Genomic DNA, 11,902 nt, shown 5'->3' with positions numbered 1-11,902 from the left:
GTCTCACTCTCGTTTATGTGGCTGTTTTCTTTTGTCTGGGAATTTTACAGACATGTTGTAAGGCAGCTGCAGTTGGAAACCTGCTGCTGGATCTTGGAAGCCAGCTGAAGTATCATTCTTTGTATGTGCTTTCAAACTACTATTTGGCTAAAGACAGCGTAGTGATTCTTCAAGTCTGATATGTGCTGATGAGGAACTGTTTTAACTGAGGTGGTTTATTTAATCAGTCTTGTTAAACTGTTTTGACCATTCAAGCTGGTCTGACATATCTGTGCAGAGCCAGGTCTCATTGCGATCCTACTCAAAGGCAGTTTGTAGGCTATTTTCTTTTAAGACTGATGTTTTGGCCACAGACAAAGGGATCTATTTCTGTCCTCTGAGGTTTTGTGGATTTGTTATAAATGGTAGGCCTTCCAGTATCTAAAGGGGGCCTACAGGAAAGCTGGGGAAGGACTTGTTACTAGGGCATGTAGTGTTAGGACAAGGGGGGAATGGCTTCAAACTGGAAGAAGGTAGGTTTGGATTAGGCATTAGGAAGAAATTTTTCACTCTGAAGGTGGTGACGCACTGGAACAGGTTGCCCAGAGAAGCTGTGGATGCCCCATCCCTGAAGGTGTTCAGCGTGAGGCTGGATGGGGCTTTGAGCAACCTGGTCTGGTGGGAGGTGTCCCTGCCATAGGCAGCGGGGTTGGAACTAGGTGGTTTTTAAGGTCCCTTCGAACCTAAACCATTCTATGAATAGCAATAGCTGGGTACTTTACATTAGCAAAAGTAAGCTCTCAAATGTGACAAGGGTTCTAAAGTAGAATAGTGTATTGCCCAGTGGAGGGAACACATAACCAAGCACTTTAATCTGTATTTTCACCTTGTAATCTGTATTTTCACCTTGCTTTTGTGGTTGGCTTTGGGGGGACTAGGGTACCTATACCCACCTGAATGATCAGATTGGGCTCTGGGCATACTAATGCCTTGCTGGCTGCATGTGCTCACTGCCACCTAAAATGGTATTGTGGTTTTTTTCAGTATTAAGGAGGGCATGATTTAGACTGACAGTCTTGGGGTAAAAACACTCAGCAAAATAGGATCAATGTGACTATACGCATTTCCTACAAAAGGGAAGGCCCTGCCCCCCAGTCCCCAGCTTCATAGGTCAGACCAAGTCATGCACTTCGTAACAGTCCATTCCTACTCAGATGCAAACCAGGAGTGGATACAGTTGGCAATATGTGGTTCAAATAAAGCAAAATCTGCTAACCCTAACAAAAATTGAGATTTCTTGCTAAACACCTAGTTCCTCTAATATTCTTTTCCTGGTTTAGTGATTCCTGAGTCTTGAAAGCTCTGTTTGTAGTATAAATGGAAATCAGTAGCTTCAATGATAGAGTTTATATGCATAATGCAGTCTCCTATGGATAAAGGCTTAAATCACTTAACAGAACTTACTTAATATTATTTACTTCTTGACCTCATTAGAAAAGGATGGAAACCATACTATCCTTACAAGCTGCAAACTCTTCGACACTTTGATCGCTGTTTCTGATTGCCGCTCGCATTGACAGTGGCTATACTGAAAAGAAAAGGAAGGGAAACGTGAAACGTGGGGGCTGTGTGTGATATGGTATCGCAGCACAGGACAGCATGAATCTGCATTGTGTGTGATTACCAGACAGTAAATCAGCTGTGCTGTGCTAGAGCCAGAAACCAGTAGCTTTCACACTTGCTGCCTGTTTCCCACTCATTGTAAAGCTCTGCCCTATCACTTGATAGACCTGGAAAGGAAGCGCAGAGGAAGTGAGTGCCACTGCTGGTTCAAAATGTTCCAGGGCGACTGGAAAGTTTGAGCAATGGCCTGGGTGAGAAGAACAAGACCTTATTGACAGGGTTCAATCCTAGTCAAGTCTGTTTCCCATCAACTTCCTAAGTAATCACAACCTTTCTTTTTTTTTCATCTCCTTTGCACCCTCTGGGTCTCCCACTTTCACTTCCTTTTTATTTTATATAGGTATTTATTTTAGTGGACTGAGCAACCAAGGAGAACTGGGAAGGTTTATTCCCTCTGATCCACCCTTGCTAAATCCTGGAGGAATTACTAATGGAAAAAAATGACAACTACATTAAAGGTAGTTGTCATCCCCCGCCTTTCCCCCCATGTTTCTCCAGAGTTTCCATTGCACATTCTTTGAATATCTCCTTTCTATAGGGTCTTGTTCTTTTCATTTGATGTATAGAAGTGCATATGGTTCCAGTGATGCCACAGCACACGTGGTTTTTCATGTTCCAGATCAAGTGGTGTCATGGACTAATGGCTGTTAGGTTATGACACTGTAAAGTTATGTGAAGACACACATATACATGTAGTGGCAGAAATGTGTAAGCTGAGACTTTCTTGGTTTCAAGCTCTTCTAGACTGTGTGAGACTTTATGAAACAATTATACCATAAAGTCACTCAATTTTTTTTCCTAATGCTGCAATTTTAAACCTACAGCAACATGCCCCTTCTACATTGCACTGTTCCATTTTCCATAGAATTATGCATGATTTTGCCATCAGTGTCGTAAGCACTCTCCACTGGCAGTACTGCTGCTCTAGGGCCTCCTACTGTTATCTCAAATTTCTTACTTCAGTATGTTATTCTCCTTAGGCTGTCTATGAGACGAGAAAAGTTTGTTTAATCTGAGGTGAGAGAGGTTTTTTTTCTCTGGAGAAACATGCTTATAAAAAGAGGACCAAAGAGATGTCTGTCTAGTTTTGCACTTAAATGTCTGTGGCCATGATCATGTCAGAGCAGATCCACATAATAGAGTTTAATCATGGAAGCATAGGTGGCAGCTCATGTTTTTGTGGTCTTGCTGTAGCAAGCCGATTGACTCTGGTGGAATACACTCACATATTAAAGGAACAACCAGTTCAAAAAGTCAGTGAAGAGTTGCAGACTCTTTGGGCATGGGTAATATTCACTGAATTGGTTAGTGAGCAGTCTTCTGGAGGGGTAAACTTTTCTGGGTTAGTGATGGTGTGTGCACGTTTATAAGGATAATATGACTTATTGTATTTGGTAATCCTGGCAATAGTGATGCCAGGAAAATCATCTTATTTCAGGAAAACATGCACTAGCATGTGTTTTGAAGTATTTGCTTTTTGGGAGTTAATAATAATTTAAGTTTGACAAGGATTTAAAAGAAAGGGGAAAAAAAAAAAAGAAAAAAAACCCAACAACCCAAACTCTCAACCCTCAATGATATATAAAATGTGAAAATGCCTTGTATTCTGTAGTATAAATATAGGGTGTGCTAGGGATATTTTTGAATTGGTCAGGCAGGCAGAATTATTGCTGCCTGAAGGAGCGCATGTACAAGGGAGACACGAGCGTGACACAGTGCTACAGAGGCACATCGGTTTGCAGAATATGCCAAGCTTGCACCAGTTTTTCTAGAATGTTTTTCCTTCACTATCTCCAAAATAGTTCAAATTCAATAACTGTGGTTAGGGTATTTTGGAAAGATGTCCCCAGGTACTTTATAATGGAACTTGGGAAAAGATTCAAGAGATGGGAGTTCTCAACCAGCATTTGTAAGCAAGTTATCTTAAAATATACTGCTGCTTAATCTAAAATTAACCAAAAAGCATCTTATAGTATTTTTAGGTCAGTGTATAAATCTGGAGAAATCAAAGTATATGCTTGTTACCCGGTCAACTCACTGCAAATTTTTTTTCTCCCCTTTTTTTGAGACCTTAACCAGTCTAAATCTCCCAGGCCCATTCACTGTGTTTCTAATATTTTCCTATATCTTACTCTTCCCAGGATGGATCGTACTTGGCTGAGTTCCTGCTGGAAAAAGGCTACGAGGTGAGTGACTCGGTGACCGGCTGTGGGCTGATGGAGTCGTTTGGATGCTGCAGCTCCAGCTTCCTCTGCTTCTGTCCTTCTCTGTGTATGTTTTCCACTCCAGCCCTAGATAACAAATCAAAACTCCGCAGAGGAATGTGCAACATGGCCTGTAGTCATGCCAGCTTATTGTACTATTTATCATCTAATGTCCACTGGTGGATTCCCTCTTCTCCTCAGGGTAAAGCCGCTTTGCATGTTTCCCGCCAACTCAGATAAGCAGCGACCTGTGTGAGCCAAAACTGTAAGGAATTAGGGAATAATTTATGATGCAATGTACCACATAAAGGAATAAGAATCTCTTGTTTATTCTCTTCCCCTCTCTCTCCACACTAAAGGCTCTTTTGTTTTGGCAGTTATGCTTCAGCAATAAAAACCTTGCATTTTGCTTTCTCTGTTTAAAAAAAAAAAAAAACCAAAAAAAACCCAAAAAAAAACCCCAAACCCAAAAATACACTTTGATAATGTTACTTTCCACCACTTCTCTTGAATTAATTATATTATTGCTTAGCACAGGATTTTCATTTACCTTTTCCTTAGAATAAAGGGAGTCTGATTCCTTACTTCTTGCTGCATAATTTTCCCTGGCAAAATCAGCTTTTTTGTGGCCCAGCAAAGCAACAATCACATTACGATTTGATGATTTTGAACTGTTGGAGCCATGTATGTGAGAATCCTTGCCTTTTCAGTCATGAAAGATGCTTCCAAAATGTATGATAATGGAAGGAAAGGGGTAGTCAAATTAGTCTCCCTGCAATATGGTATTTTCTGTCTTTTTAGTAAAAGCTAATGCTTGTTCTAATATTAGATTTCATTACTTCTGTTTTGATATTGCTTCATAGCTTAGTGAGAAAACTCTTCTCAGCCAGTCTGTGCTTTCCATGCTTTTGCATGTGGTTAATCTTGCCTTGCTTATTCCATTCTTTCTCCTGCTTTTTTGCTTAATTTGCTTATTGGTTTTGGGTTCTCAGTGTTGTATATTGATTATTTGTACTATTTTTCCATTCCATTTGGGGAAGAGAGATATCATTGTGGTTGCATTGTGGCAAAAGCACATGCTCTCTCCTAGTCCACAATGAAATAGGGGAACTGCTAACGGCAACTAAAATGGAATATAACACTTTCCACAATAGAAAGGTTACAATAATTTGGTAAGGGTTTTTTTCCTGTTCCTCAACTCTCCGTTTATTTGTTGGAATTCTTTCCTGTGTTCCCAGTTAGGGACCTCTGTTCCTGAATAACTAAACAGAAGAGTACAGGTGATAACTGATTGCCTCCCTAACTAAGCTGGTTCATTTGACTTTTTTTTTTTTTTTATTTCAATCTGTTTAAATATCAAGCCCTATTGAGAAAAATCCACTGATCTTACATTCTTAACTAGATTAACCAGTTTGCACACATTTTGGCTTGTCACAAAGTTTGCATTTCACCTGTCCTATGCAGACAAAGGTGCCTTTCATCAGTTTTTTTATGGTACTATTGCTGTCATGGATTAAGCATTTGGCAGGTTTTCTTTCTCTTGTATGTGCATACCAGAAAAAGGAGTGGGAGAAAAAAAAAAGCTGGGTTTGCATGTATTCTTGTTATCGCTGGATGCAACAAGCTCTTGGGATTTGTTTGTTTGCTGAAACTTTTTGAAGTCTTGGGGTGATTGCATTTAATACGTCTCATTGGTCAAATGTTGGTATCACAGTCATTCAGCTGACACAAAGCTCTTGCAAGCACAATCTTTCATCAAGCTTTGAGACCTGCTGGCAAGACTTGGCTTATTGGTCAATCGTTTGTGTGAACATGAATTTCAGCATGACTTCATTCAGAGATAGATAATTGAGAACTCAAGAAGTCTCTCATCAGGACTTCAAGCCAAAATATTTAGTTTTGCTGGAAGAGTTGTAGAGCACTTCATTTCGCTTCCTTTAGAATAACTTGATGCTTTAAAACTGCAAAGTCTGATTATTTTTTTTACATTTTTTATTCTCAGCAAAACAGATGTTCATTTGAGTACTCAAAATATTTCCAGCATCTTTTGCAAAATGAAGTTGTGGAAGTGTCTTTTTTTGAAAGTGTTTCTCTGTAAACTTTATGTCCTATAAATTGTACACAAATTCTATAAATAATTATTTTGATAGGGCTTTTAGCTACATAACTTTGAAAATTTATCTTTATAAATTTATTATTTGATGGAAATTTCTTTTTGGGGGCCATGTTTTGAAGTTCTTCATCGATCCTTAAAATGCAAATATTTTAATTGTGGAAAATTTAGCGTTTGAATTGTAGAACAAGGTACATTGTGAGCCTGTAGTGTGGCTGGGCACACAAGTGATTTTATGCAAGAAGATTTGGCATAAATTTGACTTGCGAGTTGTAAAGATGAAGCTATTCAGCTGTTATTAGAGACCCTGACACCAAAATGTCATTTGTAAAGTGGCAAACCGGTCCCACTCTGCCGTTGTGCATATCTTTTTAGTCAGTTAAGTTTCAGACTTAAGATGGAATAAAAAATGTTTTCTGTGTCAATAACCATAGCTTGTGTTATGTGTAAAACAAAAATCCCCAAACAGAACCAAGCTGGAACCCAAAATGCTGCCTGTTCCTGCTGGTATATTCTCGCAGGTACAAGTGAGAGAGGAAAGCAATGGCCCAACCCAACCAAGTGCAGGATGCATCAAGTTGTAAGGGAATCACCTTCAGAAGTAATAACGGGCAGGAAGAAGTGGAGGACAGTCAAAGTTCGATTTCACCTGTGCAAGCACAACTTCTGCAGCTGGTAACCTAAGCTAACATGAATTTTGGCAGCAGGCCTGGGGCTACCTTACATAAGGAGGGAACAGGATCAGCGTTTGAACAATTTCTCTACTGTGTTAGACACAAACAGGCTTTTCTTTAATGTTAGTCAGAACCAGTGGTAGTTTTTTTCACCAACTTATTTATGGTGGCTGGTTAAAGGAAACTCCCAACCTGTGTTTCAGCCTTAGTCTTGCCCCTGAGTCTTGTAACCCACTGGACAACGCTGAGTCATGAGGTCCACAGAATAGCACTGACTGTTCTGGCTGTTCTTCCAAAACCCCAGAAAGTGAATAACAGCTGTTTTCTAAAATATATCTGGGCCTTGCAGCTGCTGCACCTTCTTTCCCCTTGTCTCTTTCTTCCCTTCTCTCCTCTCTGCCTCTTCTCATTTCCCTAGCCCCGTCTCCTGCTGCTGCTTTTTCTGTGCCCATCATCTCTGGCTCCCGAAAGACTCTACAACCAGGGAGAAGTGGTTATCTTGGGATTCACATGTTGCTTCTCCAAGTCCAGTAATGCTGGCAAGTCTCATTCACTAGGCGACGGTGCTCTAGCGCAATTCAACAAATGTGTTTTCTGCACTGTCTCTGATGCTTGGGCTGCCAGTGGTGTCAACAAGGGAGAAGGTGAAACCACTGAAGGGTACTAAAATAAATATGACAGCATTAGAACACATCTCCAAGTATTTTGTTATGATTTGGATAACTGTCTGCCTTTAGGAACAGAGACAATCTATGATTACCTGATACAAGGGTTAGGCCCATGTATATGAAAAGAGCAATGATGGTGATGAACGTTTTCCTCTTAATGTTTACCACTTTCCTTTTGTATTTTCCCTTGTTCAATCCCCAGGTGCACGGCATCGTTCGTCGGTCTAGTTCTTTTAATACAGGCCGGATTGAACATCTCTATAAGAACCCACAGGCTCACATTGAAGGAAGTAAGACTTTGTTTTTATATTCACGGTGGTTTTTTATTTTTTAGTGTGTGTTTGGTGGAAAAGGTCCCCGGGAGGAGGAAGGGAATCCCCGTTTCCTCTACTTAAATGTTATTAAGGAGTAGTTATTTTTAAGCCGTGTTTAACTTAGGATTGGTTATTTAAAACAAAAAACCAAACAAAAAAACCCCCTTGATAGCTAAGTTTTCCTTTTCTCTGTTTGTGTTAGCTAGCTGCTCTATCTCGGGAAGAAAAGTGATGATTTTTTTCTCTGAAAATGTGACACAAAGTATAGATACTCTTATGTGTGTGAGTTACCAAGAGAGGAAATTACGAGAGGGGCCAAGGAGGGCACTTTCTGTTGTGTAGAAATGCAGCCACAGTTCGTACGTGGCTAGGCAGTAGCAATTAGAAAATGGCTGGACCTGCAAAAAGTTAAGTGGCATTGAAAATACTGAGATATCAGAATAGTAAAATGTGGGAGGTTGGGGCAGTTATATTAAGCACTCCACTTCTGTTTCCTCGTGAGCTTCTTAGTGCCTAATGGAGGTGAAGGTTTGGGGACAGCCTGTATGACAGCATGAATAAGACATGATCTTCTTACTGATAACAGGAAGAATGAATCTTTGGACCTTCTGAATTTCTACACCCAAGGAAACGATTACCTGTTTTTCCCGAAAGAAAGGCATTGCTTTTGGAAACTTTCTAACAATTTACTGTATTTTCTGTTAATGATAATAATTTGGAAAGCTGAAATTATTACCTTTAGTGTATACTTTGCAAAAATTGTTTTGAGTATTTTACCTTAAAGAAAGTTAACTGGTCACTTAATGAGAAGAAGATTGACATGTTGGATGGCTCCAGTTCAGCAGAAGGATTGAGCATTTTTAACAAGTATATAGTTCTCTATGCTATCCATATTTTGTAGAGTTGTGCAGACTGACACTGTCCTAAATAGACCGATTTAAGGTATTGTTAACACTAAATATCTCCATGCAGTAAATAAATCTCATGTCTTTTGAGGTCAGCTTCCCACCACGGTTAAATGGGGTCTAATTTTATCAAATTGTAATATATAATGCAACTTCTAGATTTCATCTTTGCTTGTAATTTAAAAAAAATATTTAATTTCTGACATGATTTCAGTGGTATTTGCTGTGAATAGTTGTTACTTACTGTACATTGCTTCTTAAAATGCCTAATTGAGAGGGGGTTAAAATGAATAAAATATCTTCATGAAGAATACTGAAACCTGTGCTTCCGTCAAGGACAACGTGGGAACTGTGTTTCCCATGACTGACATTCATGGCTCACAAGGTAAAATGAAGCAAAAGAAATCAAGCAGGAACCTGTGCATTCATCTTGTGAATATGAAAAGTGATTTGAGAAGACAATGTAGATCGTGATAAATATGTATGTGAACATTTAAGGAAAAGGATGGAAAAAGGAAAAAGAAAGCAGACCTTAAATGTTTTTCCCTACTTCTTATCTCATTTTCCTTTAACTGAGGAATGCAGCCATATGAATGGGAGGAGGAGGAGAAATTGGACTTGGAATCTCAGGAAAGGCTGCTCTATGGAAACTGTTTGGAAACAATGGGTTTCCAGGCAGTACTAGAGGAAGCAAAGAAGCAATAGTGGTTGATGTGTGCAAACCCTAATTTTGTCTTTGCCCTGTGTGTTCTTCCCATGAGGAATTGATTACACATTGCAAGATGATGAACTTCATAGGCAGTGAACCAAAAAAAAAAAAAAAAAAAAAAAAAAAATTAGGGAGAACAAGAAGGAAAACAAGGTGTTTCCTGAAGCGAATCCTCCAGCTATTGCTTGCTAAGGAGATTTTTAGATTGGATAATATTGCTAAAACCCAAAGGTTTTGACATTTGATCTGTGTTTATAAATCTTTGTACCAAATAAACCCCATTTCTAGTCAGTCTTTCCTCTTAGCCTGTTGCTCTTGAAAGATGTTTTTCATGGGTCAGAAAATGAACAAAGCCTCATGCCCTGCTCCGCTTCCAAAGAGCCATTTTGACAAGAAGCTTTGAAGACTTGATGGCAAACAAAAATTGGGGATTCCCCTTTGAGAGCTTTAAATTTAAGGTAATCGTGGTAATCATGGGGTATGTCTGCTCTGTTCAGTGCAGCTGACAGCCCACCACCACCCCTGAGGGCTGCTCTATGGCCTGGGGATGGTGTGGCAGAACTGGGTATCTTTGGTGTCGGAAGAGGGAGCCTGGCTGTGGCACCTCTTTCCTACTCAGTTGCTACTTAGGCTGGAGAGAAACCAGTTGCTCTTTCAGACCCCAGACCTCCTGCAGAGCTGCTGCTGCTCCCTGGGCTTCCTCTTGTAATGGTGTCCTCTGCTCCATCCTCTCTGAAAGGCTGGCTCAGCTGGCAGGGAGATCTCATTTAACTCCCAACCAAGGTAAACAGAGGAAGAAGAGGACCCCTGTTGCCTCAGGAGAGCTTTTTCTTCTGGGACAGAGAGGGTAGTAGTGCCTTTGGGTTCTTCCCTGCTCCCACCAGCCTGAGTTGTCCAGAAAAAAGTGGTAACTGCTATCAGAGAAGTTGGTTAGGTGGTGGTTGCTCTTGATCTCTATTTAGTGTTGCAAGAAAAATGCAGCAGTTTTTAAGGTGGTCTGGACACCAACAGTTTTGAGGATTGCAGGTTAACGGCAATATTCAAATAGTTTTATCCTATAACCATTTTGGATCTTGTGCATGCTGTGGCCCTCAGGCAGAACGGGTTTCATGTATTGAATTCCCTTGGGAGAGCAGGACAGTTGTATTCCATACAAGTGGAAACATGGTATTGTTCCATCAGCACCTGTATAGAACTGGTGGCAGGAATGAAGGCAGCCCACACCATGGATAATTGATGTGTATGCACAAAAAGGGTCATAACCCTCATATTTAATCACAGTTATCTCTTTCTGTAAAAAAGAAAAAAAAAAAAAGGTTGCATTACCGTTCCATTACCTGTTAGCCACAGCTTCAGCTGGGTCTTGAAGTCTCTTCAGAACTGTTCTTTTCAAGCAATGTGGATGTAAAAGCAGATTTCAAGAATATACTGTGGCCTGCTGGGCTGCATCACTTTATCAACCTGAAGAGCCTTGAGTACCTGTTAAATAGGAATGTGCAAAGCTGAACACCTGAGAACTGCATAATCTGTTGCTTCCTTGCTGCCCTAAACTGTTTAAAAATCAGTAACTCCCCAAAACAGTTTAAATAAAAACAAAGTTCACATATCTCTACAGCGTTTAAAAAAAAAAAAAAAAGTACTGTGGACTCATATGGTAGTCTCTTGTAATAAACCTTGTATTTCTTGGTTTCGGGATTGAAAAAAAAAAAAAGGGAAAAAAAAAAAATCAAGTTGATATCTGTAGATGGTACAGCTCCCCAAAAGTGGTGACCGTTATCAAATGGGAAGACCGCTAAACTGTACTGAAATAGGAATTTCTTCTTTTTCCTGGAGATAGTGCAATGTAAACATAAATTTATTAAGGTCAAAAACATCAAAAGCAAATCTATATAAATATGGCAAGTAAATGTAAACAGCTAATTCATCAATAGTTATAGCAAGATTTTCCTTTTTGTTGAATAGATATGTGAATGGCAGTGTGGTGCTGTGATTTTATTTTATTTTTTAGATAAGAGGAAAATGAGGCCTGTTTTTATCAGAATGGATTTCACTTCTGGAATAATTTCTTGACAGATTAGGATCATTGCATAGGTCATTGCAGCCTGCTCTTAATTTTGATGGAAGCTGGTCTCATGGTATTATCTACTTTTTCACACGCAAATGAGAAAGTAACTCAGTTGGGAAAGGACAAATAACAGCTGTGTGACTGACATGTCTGACCACATGTGAGATTTTGGTGTGTAATATCATGAAGCATGTTTCATTGACAGTTACAGTGTTCTCTGAAATTCCTTTCCGGTGTGTATTTATATTTTTAAATGGAAAAACAATAGTCATAAATGCAATGGGCTGTGCTGTAATGTTACCTAAATATTCGTCTTGTAGGTACCTTAGGCATTTTTGTTGTGTTGTGAAATTATTCACAATGAGGAACTTAAAAATGTGCATCATTTTGGGAAGGAGGAGAAAGCTCTTGATGTGTACTTAAGAAGTTATTAAAAACCTTTGTGAGTAAAAGACTGGAAGCCTAAACTGAAATAATGCGCTTTTTTGTGGCTGAAATTCTGTATATGACATTTATCTAATTTATACAACCTGGGTTAATGAAGTGTAAAGTATTAAACAAATTATATAAATGTTGCTAGGTAAATCA

General features: G+C 39.4%; 1 protein-coding gene across 1 annotated transcript in view; it reads left to right on the top strand.

The window, feature by feature from the left end:
* The first annotated feature begins 3,348 nt into the window (after positions 1 to 3,348).
* GMDS (GDP-mannose 4,6-dehydratase) overlaps positions 3,349 to 11,902 on the top strand; it is a 364,296-nt gene continuing 355,742 nt past the window's right edge. Inside the window, exons 1-3 of the mRNA XM_009885270.1 lie at positions 3,349 to 3,396; positions 3,804 to 3,848; positions 7,524 to 7,611. Of these exons, the coding sequence (XP_009883572.1) occupies positions 3,349 to 3,396; positions 3,804 to 3,848; positions 7,524 to 7,611 (181 nt within the window). The remainder of the gene's footprint in view (positions 3,397 to 3,803; positions 3,849 to 7,523; positions 7,612 to 11,902) is intronic.

The sequence above is a fragment of the Charadrius vociferus genome, unplaced genomic scaffold (assembly GCF_000708025.1).
Source record: "Charadrius vociferus isolate BGI_N301 unplaced genomic scaffold, ASM70802v2 scaffold565, whole genome shotgun sequence".
Taxonomy (NCBI): Eukaryota; Metazoa; Chordata; class Aves; order Charadriiformes; family Charadriidae; genus Charadrius; species Charadrius vociferus.
The sequence above is the reverse complement of the archived record's forward strand: the minus strand, read 5'-3'. Positions and strand labels throughout refer to the sequence as shown.